Source organism: Equus przewalskii, chromosome 7 (genome assembly GCF_037783145.1).
Source record: "Equus przewalskii isolate Varuska chromosome 7, EquPr2, whole genome shotgun sequence".
Taxonomy (NCBI): domain Eukaryota; kingdom Metazoa; phylum Chordata; class Mammalia; order Perissodactyla; family Equidae; genus Equus; species Equus przewalskii.
In genome coordinates, this window is record NC_091837.1 from 45,091,041 (window position 1) to 45,112,164 (window position 21,124).

At 38.4% G+C, this 21,124-nt stretch overlaps 1 protein-coding gene across 15 annotated transcripts in view; it reads right to left on the reverse strand.

Annotated features, from left to right (window-relative positions):
• MYOM1 (myomesin 1) overlaps positions 1-21,124 on the reverse strand; it is a 158,744-nt gene that overhangs the window by 40,037 nt on the left and 97,583 nt on the right. For 8 of the 15 annotated variants that reach the window (XM_070629763.1, XM_070629760.1, XM_070629757.1 and 5 more), the window contains 4 exons: positions 19,969-20,256; positions 17,859-18,055; positions 8,608-8,734; positions 4,863-5,047 (listed from right to left, as the gene is read on the reverse strand). In XM_070629763.1, the coding sequence (XP_070485864.1) occupies positions 4,863-5,047; positions 8,608-8,734; positions 17,859-18,055; positions 19,969-20,256 (797 nt within the window). The remainder of the gene's footprint in view (positions 1-4,862; positions 5,048-8,607; positions 8,735-17,858; positions 18,056-19,968; positions 20,257-21,124) is intronic. The other 7 variants (XM_070629769.1, XM_070629766.1, XM_070629765.1 and 4 more) reach the window with 1 other exon arrangement.

Genomic DNA, 21,124 nt, shown 5'->3' on the forward strand with positions numbered 1-21,124 from the left:
GTGGCTTTAGCTTTAGACTTTCTTCTCTCTGGACCACCTGTAAGTACACAAGGGCTTTCTAAGATCTCTTGCAACTCAGACGTTCTCTCTTTTTTGGATAATTTGATGGCCACCAGCATCAGAAATAAAGAGAGTGGTATAGGTGTACTTTAAAGGAGTTGGCCACCTATTCTTTGGTCAAAAAGACAAAATGCAAAGTGCTCACAAGAGCATAGATGCTGCCTTTTTGGTCTGATCCTCTTGAGACATTCTGTGAATAATTTCTGATAAAAGTCCTGGCAAGGGAGGGGAATTACAAGCATGGACCATGGATGCTTTCCATTTGTTTAAAAGCATGTTGAAGCACTAGAGCAAAAACAAAAAGTGTCCCTATAAATTTAATATGGCTATTTCTCACTAAATAGACAAGCAATTAACATGATTGCAAATTTTAGTAATTTGTGAATAATCAAAACATATTCAAATTCTAAATCGCATTTTCAATAATCAAGAAGATGTTTGTTATAAGAGTACAAGAGGTGTAAAAAACATTTATAATATGTCTTTAAATGATAGTCCCACTTCATAATTTCTGTATGGCTTTCTTTGGGTTCAGCACAGTCTCATTGCTATTATAAATACTGTTAATATTTTACCAAAAATAATCTTTTGCTTTTTAAAACGTGACTTTTAAAAGCTATATTGTATTTTAAGAAGGAATTTATTACACAGAGAGGGCACAATTTTTTCCCATAATGCTGTGATGGAGATCAATATCCAAAATACGATTTAAATCAAACAAAGCTAGTATACATTTATTCAATCAAGTGAAGTGTTTGTGACCACGGATTTAAACGAGATATGTATTAATGTTAGGTTTTTAATCTAATTTCTAGATAATTTAGTCTAATTTAATTATACGGTGTTTATGATACCAGAATGTCACTATTTATGTAGTGATAGCTTTCACCAGAGCCAATACATTTTTTAAATAGATTCAGGTTGTAAAATAACTCGAATTTTGGCACAGGCTAAATGCATAGAATTTGATGTATTTAAAGTCTATGTTTAGAAATAATGCCAGGCAACTGTGGATTTACAGAAAGGAACAAAAACATTTCCTTGTCGTGATAAAAATAGACAAGTTTCCAGGTGCCTGCCACATCTGCACCTGCCCACTTAGGTGACATGTGGCTGTGAATCAGATTTCTGCAACACGGTGCAGGAAGTGAATTTACATCCTGGTGTCTGGTCTCGGGGGTGACAGGACTGCTCCTTCACTCTTCCATCGCCACAGAGGCCACGACCACTAGCCTCAAAGCACCAGAGATGCATAAACTATGCACATCTATTTTCCTTTTCTTGGATTTTTTTCCTTCCCTACAATTTTGGAAGGAATTGCCTTCCCTTGCCTTATCCATCCATGTCCCCCATCCCTTCCAATTATTCACTCCCTTCTCACCACATTGTCTCACCAGGCAGTAATTATCAATAAAAAAGGAGAATGAGGAAGCGTGAGCTCTGTTTGGTTAAAACCTTTTGGTTGAAAGCAATGCATCTTTAAGCCAGCCCTGGTGGTCTCGTGGTTAAGATTCTTCGGTGAGCACCACAGCCCAGGTTCATTTCCCAGTCAGGGAATCACACCCATCTGTTGGTTGTCATACTGTGGTGGCTGTGTGTTGCTGTGATGCTGAAAGCTATGCCACTGGTATTTCAAATACCAGCAGGGTCACTCATAGTGGACAGGTTTCAGTGGAGCTTCCAGACTAAGACCCGGCCACACACTTCCGAAAAAACTGGCCATGAAAACCTTACGAATAGAACCGGAGCATTGTCTCATATATGATGGAAGGTGAGAGGCTGGCCCGAAAAGACTGGGCAAGATTTTGCTCTGCTGTACACAGGGTCATTAGGAGCTGGAATCGACTCGATGGCACTAACAAGAACAAAAATGCATCTTTAACTCTCTCTAGGAACCACTGGACACTTGGTGCTGAAGTGAATCGGGGTTCTTCCCAGAGAAACCAATCAGCTCATTATGTTCCCGCTGCTAAATCCTCCCGTTTGTGGAGCTATGTCTCCTATCCTCACTTAAGTTTACCAGACTAAACTTTTTAACATTTTTCTCCATTTCAAGCTTGAAATTTTTCTGAATATAAGACATCTGGAACAGCAAATATACATCAAAATGGGTATGGGGGTTATAGGACATCTTTACTTTTCTTCTTTATGCCTTTTTGTTAGAATTTTTCATCATGAGCATGTGTCAGTTTTATAGTTAGGAAATATCAATAATTCCATTTTTACTTGAAAAACTATGGACAACTCTAAGATCATTTCCTTACAGAAAATTCACCTGCTGGTTTGTGAGGTACACTCAACCTCAGTTGTTTCTCTCTCTCTACCCTAAATTTGCTTTTCTTCCTTTTCTTTTTTTAAACGAGTGACATTAACCATTCTTTGATATGTTTAAACTCTATTATTTTTAATTTCTGCCCATTCTTTCTGGGCTGTTGGTCCCCTATGCTTGGCTTCTCACCCTTGTTTTGCTTTACCTGAGTCAAGTCCAACCTCAGCTCTTGGGATCATGTGCTGTGGCATACTGAGGATTTGGAAATCATCCTGCCCATAAACACACACCACCACCAACCAGGATGTGTCCAACCTTTATTTTACACTGTCCTTTGGGGGTTTCTTTGAATCTAGAGGCCTCCTGACTTATTTGGAAAGCCAAACAGCATCCTAAGTGCTCAATCTTCCTTGCCCTTTTCTCTTCCCCATGAAATATGACCTTGCTTATCTTCTCAGGGTTTTCTTAGGGTCTAGAGAGCTCATTGGCATATGCTAAGTTGAATTAATGGCATGTTAGGTGTAACGGTTTAAGGGTCATCTCTCCTGGAGGATATATTTATATTTTTTGGGTGGAACCGTAAATGCCTTAACACCAGAGAGTGGCTGACAGATGGTAAGGACTTTAGTCCATAGTGGTAGGTTGATGGGAGAGATCTTTTAGACCAGGTATACTCTAAATATCTTCCAAAGCCCATCCTCTAGGTAGTGGCCTATTCTGCCAACAGATAGGGCTGCACACTGAATGCAGTATGCAGCTTTCTGGATGACTGTGGTGAAGCCACACTTCATTCTAAGTAATAGGATCTGGAATCACATTTCCCCCAGTTCCGGAGGCCCTACTGTGGATTCAGGGTCTCCAGATGCCACTGCTGACAATAAGGGAAAACATTCTTTTGAGATTTCCATTTGGTACTGCAATATTGTGATTTATAAGAAATATATATTTCGTCATTCAGATGATCAAAATATATTTCTAATATATATGTGGTCTTCATCCACAGTTCCTGACTCACAGCTCTCAAAACCTCGGAATTTTCTAAGTGTTGAGAGTGATAAAGGTGTCTTATGTTAATAAAGATGACTTTTGGACTCCACTCAAGGGGAGAACTAGCCATGTGATCAGAGGATTGGAACCATGCCAGGAGAACTAGCCATGTGATCAGAGGATTGGAACCCTCAGTCCCACCCACTGATTTCTGAGGAGGGGAAGGGGGCTTGAGGTTGGATCAACTGCCAATGACCAGTGACTCAGTCAATCATGACTACATAATGAAGCCTTCATAAAAAACCAAAAGGACAGCTCGTTGGCCCTTTTTTGGAGGGCTTCCATGTTGGGGAACCAGAATGCTTCCGCGTGCCACTGTGCTGGGCCCCAAGCTCTAAACGGACAAAAGCACCTTTGTTCAGGACCTCACCCTATGTATCTCTTCCTCTGGCTGTTGATTCATATCCTTTGTAATAAATTGGCAATCTAGTAAGTAAATGGGTTTTCTTGAGTTCTGTGAGCTGTTCTAGCAAATTAATGGAACTCAAAGAAGTGTCATGGGAACCTCTGATTTACAGCTAGTCAGTCAGAAGTACAGGTAACAAACTGGACTTGTGATTGGCATCCTGAGTTGGAGGAGGTCATTGGAACCTCTAATTCATAGCCAGTCGGTCAGAAGCACAGGTAACAAGCTGGGGTTGTGACTGGTGTCTGAAGTGGAGAGTGGTCTTGTGGGACTGAGACATTTACCCGCCCGAGGAACCTGTCTCTATCTTTTGGTAGATAGTTTCAGAATTGAATTCTCAGACACTCTGCTGGTGTCCAAGAACCGCTTGTTGGTGAGGGAAAGGCTCCACACACACACGTTGGGATTGGATCCAGGAATCCTTTGCAGGTACAAGTGAGAGATTCAGAGGCTATAGCAAAACAGTTTTTGGTAATAGAGACAGAAATTGGTTCAATTAGAACACTCTAGAAGAATCTGAAAGGCAATGACATGGATAAGGTCAAGAGCTTAGTCAACCCACTCCACTAGCCTCTGAGAGTATAAGTGAGCGCAACCAGGAGGGAGCAGGTGAAGTGAGACAGGGTGTGACTCAAAACACCTAGCAGTTGAAGGCTTACTGGTGTGAACTCTATAAATACAGCACCTTCAAATCAAACACCACCGTCAAAAAAAATTAGAGGTTAGAATGAGAAATTCATCTTTTGGGGATGGTAAGTAGTAACATCTTAAGACTGTGATTAACAAAAATGTCAGGTGGGTAAGTGAAAGCAATGGAAAGAAGGGATAGGAGGAAGCTTGTGGATGTTTTCCAAAGCTAAGCTAAGGGATTCAGGTTAAACATAACCAAATTTTTTTAAGCCTCAGAAACTTCCCCAAACCCCAACCACTGCCAAATGGAATCTTACCAGGAGCACAATATAAGAAACAGAGCAAAGCAGAGATGTTGTATTTTATCTTGCTAACTTTAAAGTTAACATTATTAGAAGAGACTTTTTTGTTTTTAAAAAAAGGTTTCTCAAACTATGAGCACCCTCTTACCCTCAGGTAATTGTTTTTAATAGCCGCCTCATTGAGTCCGCGCCATTGGTCCTCTTTGGCACTGGCCTCCTTCATATCCACAAAGTAACCAGTGACGGGAGTCCGTCCAGAGTGGACTGGAGGCTTCCACTGCAGAACCAGGGAGGTTTTCCTGACTTCACTATACTTGAGACTGTGTGGTGGTCCTGAGAAAGAAAGAGAGACCAATGCATAAAAATCTGCATGAATATGTGAAAATCTCAAATATGTGTAAGTCTAAAACCACATTTAAGGTCTTAAAGCTGAATCTGATGCTGGTGTTCTTCTTTTGAAAAATCTAACATTTCCATGGGAATAGGTATTTTGTGGTCATGTCGTATCAAGTTTCCTCAATGGCTCTACATCAACCTATTAAGACCCTTTATGGGCAGCAGGTGGTGAAGGCCAGTTCAGGATGCCCTCAGTGGCTGGATGAAAGCTTGCCTCCAGTCTGTCCTCAGGCCTGTGTTCCTCACCTTTTATCAGAACAGTTTAATTTGGTTGCAGATTCAGTTTAGGATTATTTTTGGATGATAATCTGAAAATTCCCCCAAATCTCCAATTTGGATGAAGAAAGCAACTCTATTTGATGGCATATGAATATAGACAGTAATATTTCTTTCAAAGGAAAAAAGCAGTATGTTACAAAATAGCTCCCCACTGGAGGGAAATCTTTCCAGTAAAGCATATATCCCATATAGGTATAAAAACAAATTACAGTTATGATTTACAAAGAAGTTTCACCAGAATAAATACAATCAATTCCATGGGTCCTGAACCTGTGCTAAACACTGCCAGCTAGTTTACATTCATTTATCTCATTTATCCTTAAGACAATTAACAGAAAGTTCAAAGAAGACAAGTACAGCTACGTGTTGCTTTACGATGGGGACACTTTCTGAGCAATGCGTTGTTAGGAGATTTCGTCATTTTAAGAGCATCAGAGAGTGTACTTACAGAAACCTGGATGGTATTGCCTACTACATCCCTAGGCTATATGGTCCTAATCTTATGGGACCACTGTTGTATACGTGGTCTATCGTTGACCGAAATGTCATTATGCAGTGCATGACCGTAACTTTATCAACCTGTTCAGGAAGAAAGCCAGAATGTTCTCCTCACCTTGTGTGCTCTTTGCACTCTTGCAAGAGTCCAAACTACTAAGTGATTGCCTGCATCTCTGCATAACCACCAGCTGCTACGTGGATGATATATTCATTTTCTTTTTTCCTTCCTTTTTTTTTTAAATAACAACTGATTTCTAACTACCAATCAAAATCACCTGAATTGACTCACGGTGGCCCGTAAGCCAACTACAAGCACAGATTCTATCATGCCATGCTTTGTCATTGTACAATTTGTCGTTGTACAATTGATAGCTCAATATTTGTTGGCCTCCTCACCTTGGTTTAACAGTCACAAATATGAGTCATATTTGTCTTCTGATGACGTCTTTTGTGGAAATAGGTTTAAATAATAACATCAATACCTTACAACAGTGTGGCATGTTCTGTTTTGCAAAGGGCTTTTATGACCATTTTTCTTGTCATCCTCAGAAGCCAAAGAGGTGCTTTACAGAGGAGGAACTCTGTTCTGCTGCTTCCCAGCACTTCTCCTCTAAGAATAAGAAGACCTGGTTTCCAATCCTAACTGCCACTTACTACCTGTGTGACCTTCTGAATATCATTTAACCTGAGACTTAGTTTCTTCACCTGTAAAACAAAGGGAGGACAAAACATTCTTAATGCTCTCATCTATAAGAGCTTTCTTGATTCATGGCTTGCCCAACACTACTCAGTAAGTGAAGGGTGAATCTGAGAAACGAGAGGTCATGGGGATGGAGGACTGCCCCATTCATCTCACTTCTGAGTTAAGAGCACTCACCCTGCAACCTCTTTTGCCCACTGTATCTCTTTCTTTTAAAACATTCTCTTGGTGCCGGCCCAGCTCTGCTTCAGCAGCCAGGGTTTGCTGGTTCAGATCCCGGGTCTGGATCTACGCACCGCTTGTCAAGCCATGCTGTGGCAGGTGTCCCACTTATAAAGTAGAGGAAGATGGGCATGGATGTTAGCTCAGAGCCAGTCTTCCTCAAAACTACCCCCCCAGGGGCCGGCCCTGTTGCCGAGTGGTTAAGTTCTCGTGCTCCAGCCTAGGCTTTCGCCAGTTTGAATCCTGGGCATGGACATGGCACTGCTTGTCAAGCCGTGCTGAGGCAGCATCCCACATGCCACAACTGGAAGGACCCACAACTGAAAATACATAACTATGTACCGGGGGGCTTTGGGGAGAAAAAGGAAAAAATAAAATCTTAAAAAAAAAAACCCAAAAAAAACAAAAAAACAAAACAAAAGAAGCATTTTCCACAGGCCTGCTCAGAATTTCTTAGCCTCTAGTCACTCACATTTTAACTTTATTCAGGAATTGCAAGAATTTAAAAATAGATCCACTTTTGTGTAGATGGCAGAAAAAACTTAAGAAATGTCAACTGGCTTCAAGGAGGTGCAAAGAAAGGCACTGTGTTTGCTTCTTGTATTTAATGAAGTTGAACGAGCACTTGAACTTCTCTTGAGTCTCTCTTGTAATCTTTTATTCGCACTTGATAGTGAAATGATGCAGATGGAAGCTCCCTAAGTGAAAGCAGAATGATGGTTCTCCAAGGGCACTAAGGTTTCAAATAAAGGCAAGGTGTGGCATTGGGGGCAGGGCTGGGTCCACCCAGTATGCCCAGTGTGGCTGGGTGTGGTTGATGTTGGTTCATACCAGTTGTTCTACATGTTGAATATCAAACCCAATTGGAAGAATTTAGTCATCCTGTGGCACTAAAGTATTTGGGTCTCTGAAGTTAATACCATTAGAAGCAAAATAAAACCATCCACCAGATACATTAATGTTGCTAGTTTGAATCTTAATGGCTTAGTAAATTTGTTTGTATTCAATTTTTAAATTTGTTCAGTGTTGTAACTGTACAAGACTTGAAAGCATAGGTAAATGTTTCTGCTTTCTCCCCATTTTCTTCTCTGCCCAGCCAACCCCCACATGACACCCTCCAAAGGAGAGTATTTCTAGTCTGGGTCCAGGATCTTTGTTGTGATGCAAAGCTGGGAAAAAGCATACATAGAGAGAAAGGACTGGAGAGGCAAGTGGAGAGAGGCCAGGACTTAAGGCTAGGCAGGCATTTTAAGTCCCCCTACATAACATAATGAAGAGTGGGAGTGAGGGAGGAGGAGACAACAAGAGAGAGAAGCCACAGTGGCTGGGTCTGGACAGAGAGGTTTTTGGGGGGTTGAAAAATGAGAGATTCAAGAGCAGTGGGAGAATGCATGAGAACTAGGGAGTGCAGGAAGAAGTTTTTTGAGAAATTTTGCTGAGGGATATGAATTGGTGCCCTTCAACGGCCTTTAAGAAGCGCAAGCGAAAACTGAAATTCCTTTTAAATGATCGTGTGGAACTCAAATTGTGTGCTTCTGACAATCCTACTGCATGCAGAGGCTAAGCTATGGAGGCTCTAGAATTTATTTGGAATATAGGAATAAGAAATTTATACTCAGTTTTATACTGGTACCTGTTATTTAATAGTATTCTAAAAATATTTTATGTAAACATGAGGGGCCAAGAGAATTCATTTCCATTAGAAGTTTCCTACGTAGTACTTAAATTTAATTCCGAGTTGTAGGTTCTATTGGAAGAAACTCTGAGCCTTAGTGCTGAGACAGTTTTCATAGTTTACCTGGAACAGCAATGGTCCACTCTTCACATTTGAAGCATTCGCTTACTGCTGACGGCACTCCCAACCCCGCGATGTTCATGGCTGCCACTTGGAACTGATACACCATATTTTCCTTCAAGTTGCTAATCTGCAACATGGACATCACAGATAGTAAATGTTTCAGGTTTCTTTTTTCTAGCTGTTCAACATTTTATTTATTCAACTCCTGTGTTGGACATACTCTAAGGTGACCCTCAATGAGTCATACCCTTTTGTAATCTCCTCCCCTTGAGTATGGGGTGAAACCTGTAACCTGTTCTAGCCAATAGAATATGGCAAGGGTACTGGAATATCAGTCCTGTGATTGTGTTATGTTATACGGCAAAGAAGGAGTGATACAGCAGTCCCCCCTTATCCATGGTTTCATGTTCCATGCTTTCAATTATCCATGGTCAACTGCAGCCCAAAAATATTAAATGAAAAATTCTGCAAATAAACAATTTATAAATTTTAAATTGTGTGCAGTTCTAGGTAGCATGATGAAATCTCATGCTATTCCACTCCATCTCGCCCAGGATGCTAATCATCCCTTTGTCCAGCATATACACGCTACAGCTCGTTAGTCACTTAGTAGCTGTCTCGGTTACCAGATTGACTGTCTCAGTATTGCAATGCTTGCATTCAAGTAACCTTTACTTCACTTAATAATGGCCCTAAAGCACAAGACTAGAAATGCTGGCAATTCAGATATGCCAAAGAGAATCCATAATGTGCTTCCTTTAAGTGAAAAGGTGAAAGTTCTCGACTTAAGAAAAAAAAATCATATGTTGAGGTTGCTAAGATTCACGTTAAGAATGAATCTTCTATTCTGTGAAGAAGGAAAAAAGAAATTTGTGATAGTTTTGCTGTCGCACCTTAAATATGTGTAGGAAAAAACATGGTATATACAGGGTTTGGTACTATCCTCAGGCATCCACTGGGGGGTCTTGGACTGTATCCCCCAGGGATAAGGGGGAACTACCATCTTTCAGATGCAGTTAAGATCCCTAATCAGTTGATTTAGAGTTAATCAAAAGGGAGATAGATTATCCTGGGTGGGCCTGACTGCGATACTGTGATTCATAGTAAGAATATGTATCTGGTCTTCATCCCCATTTCTGGCACAGAGCTCCTAAAACCCATGGAATTTTCTAAATGATGAGAGCAATAAAGGTGTCTTTTGTTATGTTAATGAAGTGACTTTGGGGAAGCTCCTAGATAACCTAAGGATGGGGGCTGGTTGCCAGGAGAACCAATCACATGATTAGAAGGTTGGAACTTTCAGCCTCACCCCTGGACCACCAGCGAGGGAAAAGGGGCTGGAGATTGAGTTCAATCACCAATGGCCAATGATTTAACCAAATCATACCTGTACAATGAAGCCTCCATAAAACCCCCAAACAACAGGGTTCAGAGAGCTTCTGCGTTGGTGAACATGTGGAGATGCTAGGAGACCAGCATTCTGGAGAGGGCATGGAAGCTCCATGCCCCTCCCCACATACCTTGCCCTATGCATCTCTTCCATCTGGCTGTTCCTGAGTTAAATCCTTTTATAATAAACTGGTAATCTAGTAAGTAAAATGTTTCTCTGGGTTCTGTGAACCACTCTAGCAAATTAATCAAAGCCAAGAAGGAGGTCATGGGAACCTCTGATCTATGGCTGGTCAGTCAGAAGCATAGGTGACAACTTGGACTGGCATCTGTAGCGGGGGTGGGGGTAGTCTTGTGGGACTGAGCCCTTCGCCTGTGGGATCTGATTCTATCTCCAGGTAGACAGTGTCAGAATTGAGGTAAGTTGTGGGACACTCAGCTGGTGTCAGAGAAATGTTGTGAGTGTGACAGTAGTATAAGAGTAAAGGAGAAACACATAGGAAAAAAGAGTGAGTTTTTGCAATGAACTGAATCAGATAGGAACTCAAAATGGGATTTGGGTCCTTCCTGAAACATTGTTCTGTGGCCCCGAAGAAGCAAATGACATTTTGTGAACTGCCTAGCCACTCAAATTTAGAGAATGACAGCGTCTAGGAGCTGAGGGCTTCACACATACAGCTGCAAGGAACTGAATTCTGCCAACAACCTGAATGACACTGGAAGAGGAACTCAAGCTCCAGATGAGAATGCAGCCTAGCCGACACCTAGATTGCACCATATGAGACCCTAAGCAGAAGACCCAGCTAAGCCGTACCTAGACGCCTGACTCGTGGAAACTGTGATATAACAAACATGGGTTGTTTTAAGCCACAAAGCTTGTGGTGATTTGTTATGCAGCAACAGAAAACTAATGAATGTAAGATGAAAATTAAATGAATACTAAGCAAGGAATCAAAATATCAAATTGTGTAATGTTTCTGTTGCTTAGTGAGAGACCTAATATTTTCTATATCCCTCAGCAGGAATTGGGTTGTTGTGAGGGTAAATATATGTGATAAAATAATGAATGTGAAAACATTTGCAAAATAGAAATAATGGAATATATTACTGTGAAAAAATCCATACACTATAACCAATCCTTTGAACATTAAAAATGCTTAACAGGGGCCGACCCGGTGGTGCAGTGGTTAAGTTTGCATGTTCTGCTTCTCAGTGGCCTGGGGCTCGCCAGTTCGGATCCCAGGTACGGACATGGTACCGCTTGGCAAAAGCCATGCCATGGTAGGCGTCCCACGTATAAAGTAGAGGAAGATGGACATGGAGGTTAGCTCAGGGCCAGTCTTCCTCAGCAAAAGGAGGACTGGTAGTAGTTAGCTCAGGGCTAATCTTCCTAAAAAAAAAAAATGCTTAATAAATGGAGATACTAATGGAACCAGCTGACTTAACAAAGTTTACCTATTGTATGATTTAAGCCAAGACAAATATATATCCATGATCCAGGCTACATCTGATTTGATCATGAAGGCATAAGTTCATCCACAAGAGGGCTTATCTTGCCAGTTATTTAGGGTATAAGTAGAATATAATGGCTATGTGTTTTAGTAACAGAATAATATAAACACCCTTTTTGATTAAACACACACACACTCCCTTTAAGAAAGGAAATTCTATTTTAATTAAGGGGAAACCATGATCTAAAAGTACCTTATTCAGGTGCCAGGGTTGCTTTGGGGCCCTGTAGTGTGACCAACCATTGCAGTTTTCCTGGCCACAGGGTTTCCAAGGATGCAGGACGTTTAGTGCTAAAACTGGGAGAATATTAGGCAAACTGAAAAATTTAGTCACCCTAAGCTTAGGTGAAATGTTGTGGCATGGGACTTCTATTTCTGGTAATGGTGAGCTAGGCTATTCAGATTAATCTTCCAGCTGAAAAAATTTAAAATATTAGGTAAAAATATCTTTAAAAATCTTTCCTAAAGCATCAAATTACTGTCAATTACAGAATTGTCAGGCCAGAATGAAGGGAAATAGGGAACAAAGAGAGATAAATGGAGCACAGGAGTGGCTTTTGCCTTGTGGATATTTGCCAGTAGAGGAAATTTTGATGGTCTTGCAAAGAGGCAGACATATAAATCAAAGCCCAGAACCAAACTAAGAGGGGATAATAAAAGGGAACCCTCTACACATTAAGCTGGAACCCCAAAGGGCTTTACTCTTGAGGCTAAAGTTAAATCAGAGATAAACATTCAGATGTTCAGTGTACATTCACATCACCTGACTGTCCAAAAATATTAAAGCCTTGTACTTGATTTAAGAAAGAACTGAACAGGTGGTATCATCAGGCACTTTGCAGAAGCAAATGCAGATCCTCTCCAGAGAAGGGTACCTCCATCCTAGAACTCAAATTATTGAAGCAAATAATATTTTAAGGACAATGAGCAGCCTACAATCAAGGATAACCAAGCACAGAAAATAAGACACCATAAGCCAGACCACAAAACCAATGATAACAGACACAGACTTGCAAAGATATTAGATGGTGGAATTATCAGACATGGATTATAAAAACAGCTATGCTTATTATGTTTTAAACATAAAATACAAATTTAAAATATCTGAAGGAGATAGAAACTATAAAATATGTAAAATGTGACCTAGAAGAAATGGAAAATACAATGAGAAAAAAAATTGATGTGTCTAACAGGAAATTAGATGCAAAAGAAGAGAGAATTTGATAGAAAGTCAGAAGAAATTTTACAGACCGTAGTGCAGAAAGACACAAGGATGGGAAAGAGTGAATAGTGATAATAGACATGGAAGATAGAGTGAGAATGTCAAACATATGTTCAATTAGAGTTTCAGAAGAAGAGGGGAGAGAGAATGGGGCAGCAACAATATTTTAGGAGATAATGGTTTAGAATTTTCCAGAAAGATCTTCCTGAAAAAACCAAATCACAGATTGAAAACCCTCCTTCCTGACAAATCCTAGCCAGATACTTTTTTAAAAAAACTGATAACTAGATACATAATATTTTAACTGAAGCACACCAAAGAGATAGTGAAAATATTAAAAGCTCTCGAAGAAAAAACACAAATTACTCTCAAATGAGCAAAAAGACTAAGAGCTGAGGGGCCCCGTGGCCAAGTGGTTAAGTTCGTGCGCTCCGCTGCAGGCGGCCCAGTGTTTCGCTGGTTCGAATCCTGGGCGCGGACATGGCACTGCTCATCAGACCACGCTGAGGCAGCGTCCCACATGCCACAACTAGAAGGACCCACAACGAAGAATATACAACTATGTACGGGGGGCTTTGGGGAGAAAAAAGAAAAAAATAAAATCTTTAAAAAAAAAAAAAAAAAGACTAAGAGGTGAAATGTCAGTGGCAAGAATGAGCCAGAAAATAGTGGAATTACATCTTCAAAGTGTGAAAGGAGATAACTACCATTATATAAGGTTTTTCCCAGAAGAAAATATTTTTGGAAAATGAGAAAAAAAGACATTTTCAGACAAACAAAACAAAGAGTATTTGCCTTCAGAATATCCTCACTAAAGGAAATTCTAAAATATTTATTTTAGGCAAAAGGAAAGTAATCTCAGATGGAAAGTTAAAGATGAAGAATTAAAAGCAAATACAATGTTAAATATGTGTAGGTAAATTTAAACAATTATTGACTCTGTAAAACAATAATTATGCTTTTGGATTAACAAAAGAATTAAAATACACACATACAATAGCACACAAGTTGGGAATAGTGTAAATAAATAGGTTAAAGTATTTCAAGGCTCTTATGTCTCTGAGGCAAGGGTAAAGCCATGGAATAACTTCAGACTCTGTTAAGTTTGCTCATTGTAATTTCTAGAGAAACCACCAAAAACAAACACAGAAATCCATAATCTATAGCTTTCAAGGTAGTGTAGGGAAAAAATGAACATGATTAAAGAAAAAAAAACTATTCAAAAGTAGTCAAGAAAAGACAGAAAATGAAACATAGAACAGGTAGGACAAATAGAAAGCACAAAATAAGATGATTTTTTTAAAAAAAAGTACTCAGTAGTAACATTAAATATTCCAGTTAAATGACAAAGACTGTCAGGTAGGAAAAATAATCCAACTCTATGCTATTTTTAAGAGATACATATAAAGCATAAAGTTACAGAAAGATTGAAAGTTAACGGATGAAAACTATACACCATACAAACACCAATCAAAAGAAAACCAGTGTATCTATATGAACAACAGACCATATAGACTTTAAGGGAAAACGTATTGTTAGTGACACAGAAAGTCATTTGGGGAGCACCTAACAGCTTCACTTCAAAATACATAAAGCAACATTTTAAATGGGTGAATTTTATAGGTGAATTATAGATCAATAAAGTGAAATTATCCTGAAATTTTCCCATTATGTACATTTCCTGTCAGGTGTTGGTATCAAATTAATTCTAGTCTCAGGATAATCTCACTCATAAACATAGAAGCAAAAATCCTAAACAATAATTAGCAAGCAAAATCCAAGCAAAATATATATATATATTTGTGTGTGTGAGGAAGACCTGCCCTGAGCTAACATCTGTTGCCAATCTTCCTCTTTTTGCTTGAGGAAGATTATTGCTGAGTTAACATCTGTGCCAATCTTCCTCTATTTTGTGTGGTATGCTGCCACAGCGTGGCTTAATGAGTGGTACTAGGTCCATGCTGGGGATCCGAACCTGTGAACCCCTGGCCGCCAAAGCTTAACCACTATGCCACCAAGCGGGCCCCCAGGAATATATTTTTTTAACATTAGACAATTAATAGAATACACCACATTAAAATTAAAGGGAAAAGTCATATGATCATCTCAATAGATCCAGAAAAATACATTTGATATTTTAATTAACTCTTAACAAACTAGGAGTAGAAAGAAACTTCCTTTAGCTGATAATAGATGTCTTTAAAATGCTGATAGCAAATGTAATACATAATGGTGAAATGTTGAAATGTTTACCTTTAAGATAAAGCTCAAATCTAGAATGACCAACATCACCACTTGTAGTCAATAGTGTGCCAAAGATTCTAGGCAGAAAGTAAGGTAAGAAAATGAGGTAAAAGACAAAATTTGGAATGGAAGAAGTAAACTATCATTTGAAGATGATATGACTATAAATAAAGAGAATCAAAAATGACTCATAGGTAACATCAAAATTATAAGAAAATTTAGCAAAAAATTATGTATAACAATGACATGCAAAAATCAATATATAAAAATTAGTTATATTTCTCTATTCCAGCAACAAAAAATGATATAAAAATAAACTACTTAACATAACACTGCAAACATGTAATACCTATAAATAAATAACAAATGATGTGCAAGGCTTCTGTAGAGAATTATAAAACTTTATTGAGGGACTTTAAAGAAGAGCAAAATAAATGGAGAAAAATATCATGTGCATGGATTGTAAGACAATATTTTAAAGACGTCAATTATTCCTCAATTTATTTATAGATTCAATGCAATCCCAATTAGAATTCTAATATATTTTAGCTTAATTTAATTTTATTTATTGTTATATTTTCTTTTGCTTGTTTTGCTTTTTGGTAGAACTTGACCTAATTCTACAATTTATATCAAAATGCAAAGGGCTAAGAATGGCCCTGGAATAAGAAGAACAAACTGGGAGAACTTGATCTATCAGTTATCAAATGTACTATAAAGCTATAATAATTAAATTAGTGTGGCACTGACCCGGTGGTAGACAGACAGAACAGTGAAACAGCATAGAGAGCACAGGAACAGACACATGCATACAAGGAAACGACATATGATACAGATAGCTAGCAGAATAGCGGAAAAGGACAAACTTTCAATAGATGATGCTTCAACAACTGGGTATCCATAGGAGGGAAAATGAATTTTGACCCTTACTTGACATCATACACAGCATTGATAGGTGAATTAATGACTTAAATGTAAGTGGCAAACTATTAAGCTTCTTGAATATAATCTAGTAAAACATCTCCATGATCCTGAGATAGAGAAGGAATTTCTTTCCTTGTTTTCATAATGATATTATTGTCAAGCTGTAAGGACATATGAGATCATCTTACAGAGGAGGAAGATGACATCTTGAGAGGTTAAGTGATTGGCCCTAGGTCACACAGCTAGGACCGTGGCATTCAGAATCCCTGAACTGGAAGGATTTCTTAAAAAAAAAGAAGGCACAGAAATTATTGTGACAAAGCAAATGTTGGTAAATCTGATTACAATAAATTTGACACTAAAATTAGTGTAGTTCACCATAAGGAGAGGAAAAGCCTAGCCGTTGAGTGGGAGAAGATATGTGCAATTTACATAGCCACTAAGAATTTATACTCAAAATACATAAAGAATCTCACAAGTCAATAAGAAAACCCATTAGAAAAACGGGGAAAAACCTTGAACAGGCTTGCTATAAAAGAAGATTTTAAAATGGGCTATAGGGGCCGGCCCTGTGGCCGAGTGGTTGGGTTCAAGCGCTCCACTGCAGGCAGCCCAGTGTTTCTTCGGTTCAAATCCTGGGCGCGGACATGGCACTGCTCATCAAGCCACGCTGAGGCGGCGTCCCACATGCTACAACTAGAAGGACCCACAACTAAGGATATACGACTATGTACCGGGGGGCTTTGGGGAGAAAAAGGAAAAAAATAAAATGTTTTTAAAAAAATGGACTATATACATAGGAAAAGATGTTCAGAATTATTTGACAATCAGATTGTTAAAACAAAGTGTGAAGACACCAAATGTTAAAAAGATGTGGAACAATGGGAATTCTCATACTTTTTAGAAAAACAGCAGAGAATTATCTAGTAAAGTGGAAGATAAACAAGACTCGCTGGCCCAGCAATTCCACTTTTAGATAATAACCCAGAAAAACTAGCGCACATATGTGCCACCAGACATGTACAAAAATGTTCATAGCTATATTGTTTGATATAGCTAAAAATGCAAAAATGCCCAAATATCAATCAATAATTGAATGGAAAAGTATACTGTGAGATGGTTATATAAAGGAATACCATATAGTAATGAAATCATAGCTACATGCACTAACAGGGAAGACTCTTAGAAATACAATTTTGTTTTACGTATTCTCAGTATGTGTGTGATACTTCATAAATTTGAAGTGTTAAGTTAAAAGAGTGTGGCCCTGAGTTGGGGAAAGCACCATTCCCTGGGCCTTGCCCTGCTCTCGTCCTCATGGCATGGGGTTCTGTGAGTGTTGGCGGTGGTGACTTTGGTCTAGTGATGATACTCTAAAGAGGGGAGCCATCAGCTGTGGCAACAGTGAGACCCCTCAGGTGCTCTGAGGTGGGTATTCAGTGAAGGCCTACGTCTAGAAGGGAAACTTGTGGGTGGACACATGTGAAGTGCCCCTTTGCGGCCATCAGAGCCATTATGACAGAGGATACTTCACAGGCAGCAAGCTGAGTCTGCCATAAGGCCCATGTCCCTTTATTCTTTGTGATTTGGACATTGAAAGTTAAAAATCCAGAGTCATTTGGATTCTGAAACTCTTAAAGCTAGTAGCATATTGGCTACAGATATTTTGTAAGTTAATTTTTGTAAGAAATGTTAGTTTTCACAATAAGTATACATTTCATAGTAAATATGCTAAGAAATTATTATGTTTATGTGTATGAATCAGAAAACATATATCCTGCCTGGTCAGCCAAACTATTCTATTTCTTCTTGTATATGTTTCACAAAAGTCTTGTTATTGCAGGCAATGGACATTCATGAAATGACATGAATCATTTACAAGGTGCTGGGCGTATGCATGTGTCTGCATAAGAGTCTCATCAGACACATGACACTCCACACTACAGAAGGTCTACGCTTACCTTATATGCCTCATCACTGACAGCTTTGATGTTGGCTTCTCTCCATCTTCCTGGTACCCCGTCAATTACCTCACGATAGTTCACATAATAGCCAGTAATTTCAGCCCCACCAGTCTTATCTGGTTGCTTCCATCCAAGAACCATTGAGTCATGAAAACTTTCAAGACAAGTGATATCACAGGGTGGAGATGGTGCCGCTGTTGCAATATGAATAGCTCGTGAGTAGACAGAAATGCATCTATGATTCTACATACATTAAACTTGTTTCATTGGTGCCATGCATGAGGGTACTAGGTCTTGCAGTATAAAAGTAAAACACGACACTGATCAGTAACTTGGCATCGGATTTGGCGTATGAGAAGGAAAACAGGCACACAGTAAAAAGTGCACTGCAATTATTATTCCAAAGATAAAAAGAACCTGCCCCCCACTTCCAGGAAGGAATAAGTTTTGAAATACTACTAACAGCGAGATGGTGCAATATGTTAGAAAATGATTCTATTCCCCATAAGAAGAAATATTTTCCCCAAGATGTAAATTTTTGTTTGTTTCTTTGTGTGGTTTTATTTTTATTTGCTCCCTGAGCAAAAGGTAATATGTATATCAACTTCTTCCTCAATTCGCTTTTGAGAATTTCCATGTATTTCCAAACAGTTAGCATTTCACCATTCAGGCACACGTACACTTGTGAGACCTTACAATCATACAGATTCTGCCTACACACAGGAAAAATCTTATTCTGAAACTCAGCTAAATGCCACCTTTAAAAAAATTGTTTTTAAAAATAGGCACACTCTGTCATGTGATTTTCCCTTAGTATATAATACTTTTTGTCACATTATTTTTAACCTGATGTTGGAATATTATTTATATAGCACAAAATACTATATAACTGTCACCATGTTTATTAGTGCCTAGCCAGAAAAATATTTGGAGGATGTTTTAAAAGTTTTCCTTCATTTACGTGACTTTGCTAATCAACTTTTCACTCAACTACTGAAATTATAGTTTTTGATATAGAAAGAGAGGGTGAGGTGATGAAAAGAAATTCATCTATATATGCAATAATATTAAAAAGAATTTTCTTGATATTTATTTGGATTATCAGAGATAAAGGAACTATTCATTGTTACTCCAAAAGATTCTCAGAACAATAAAGATTTTTAAATAAAATACATTTGTTTCTCTCTTCCCCATCTCACCAACCTCCTTCATTCTTTACATATTAAAACAGCTTTCTTTTTTTTCTCTCTCTCCCCATTTCAATGTTGAATATGAACATCCATCTGATCTTGAGTTGAAGGGACAAATGAAGACATCAAAAAGCAATAGAGAAGGTGACAGAAGTTGGGGGTAAAAACAGGGGATGGATGGAGGCATGTGATAATTTATCAGAGTATATGCTTATTATTTCTTTTTATTTGAGAAGGAAAACACTGTCTCTTAGAATACATAAGCCACAAGTACCAAATATCCCAGTAAGAAAATTCTTAGCTTATTGATAGTCTTAAATAAATCAGTTCTAGGAATGTAGATCATATATCACAGAATATAGCTATATGTGATTATAGTACCGTTAAACTTTCCATGGCAACTCAAAGAGATAATATTACTTATATTTATCTGAATTATATGTGAGAGGAATTTGAAAACCTGAGGATGAACAATAGAACTTAATACTTATGATCTTGATAAAATGTCACATCGTTATAAAATATTTTTCCTATACATGTACTGAACATGAATAGTTCAAAAGCCTGTTTGATAGGCTATGATTATCAAATGCTTCCTGTTCTCATCTCCAATTCTCTCAGCAAAATGAGGCCAAAGGTGTGCGTCTGCCTGAGAAACCAAAAAGAACTCTATTGCCAAATCATTTTGAATATTCTATTGTCATTAAGCACAATGAATTATGTAAAAAAGCCAAATCATACAAAATTCCTTTTACAACTCATTAAACAATATTACTGCAAATGGATAGCTGAAAACACATAAAATTAAGAATAAATATTGATGAAAGTGAGCACAGATGGAAGGATGTGATCTAGACAATGAGAAGTGAGGACACTGATGGAGACAGATGAAACAGTTTTACTCTTTCAACTCTCACCTATATCCTTCTTCTTTGTCAGAGGGTCAGACTTACTTTTCCCCTTAAGAGCTGCTGTCTGTGGTGATGGGGTAAGTTCTTCCTGAACTGTTTCACTTACTTTACTCACTTCTGTTTGGCCCAGGTTGTGAGAGCTACTGGGTAGTGAAGGTTTGTTAAGTTTGCTACCAAGCAAAGCATCTTTCTTAAAGGTTGGCTGGGAGGTTTCATGCATGCCTCCCCTGGAGTCTGTTAGTCCACCAGGTGTATCATTCAGTTCAGGCCACATATCTGGAGACACTCCTCCCCCTACAATCACCAGATAACAACAGAAACACTTTGAGCCTGGACACAGTATAAACTGCTCTTATTTAACAGAACAAAGAGGAACACATTAGGACCACAAACAGAACAAAAACAATCTTGGTTTAACAGAAATCACTTGGATTTGCAAGAAATATGGAAAGCATACATTTCACATAATTTACAACAACGAAACATTTCAACTTCTCCATTTTCTGGAAAAAGAAGAAATGAGAACAAAAAACACAGACAGAACAGGAACCATTTTGATTTGCAGAACCCAAGTATATACAAGAAAAAGCAAATCTCAGACATTTCTTGAAAGGCGTAGCCCTATTATTCAATGGAATGGGGGAAAAAAGGAACATAAAATGCACAAGAGACATAACATTAAAGATTTTGATTTCATCACAGTTAGAATTATGTACATTACTGAAATATTAATGGTCTGTACCTCCCAACCTTAAATAAACATGTTCACTATTGTCCACATTACAAAGAATGTTCAAAAGTAATATGGAATGCTAACTGAAGACAATTGATATTAAATAATCTTTCTCTTTGAATATGTGTTACTATATCACAGATTTCATTTTTATGGCTTTGAACTACCTGGATACCCTCCCTGCTTTATCTAAGATTGGGAGGTACGTCAAGTACATACATATAATTACTTTATTACTGGCTTTATTCTGTTGGTTACTTTGCAAGCAGAGATGAAACATATGATTAAGCAACCACATGTGTCTTGCATTAATTTTAAAGGAATTTATAAAAAGCATGTTAATGTGCTGTTAGTGAAAACAAGCCAGGCTCTGTCACAGATGAAATGGCTTTTAGGTACAAGATGATCTGTGTTATGGGAGATATACCA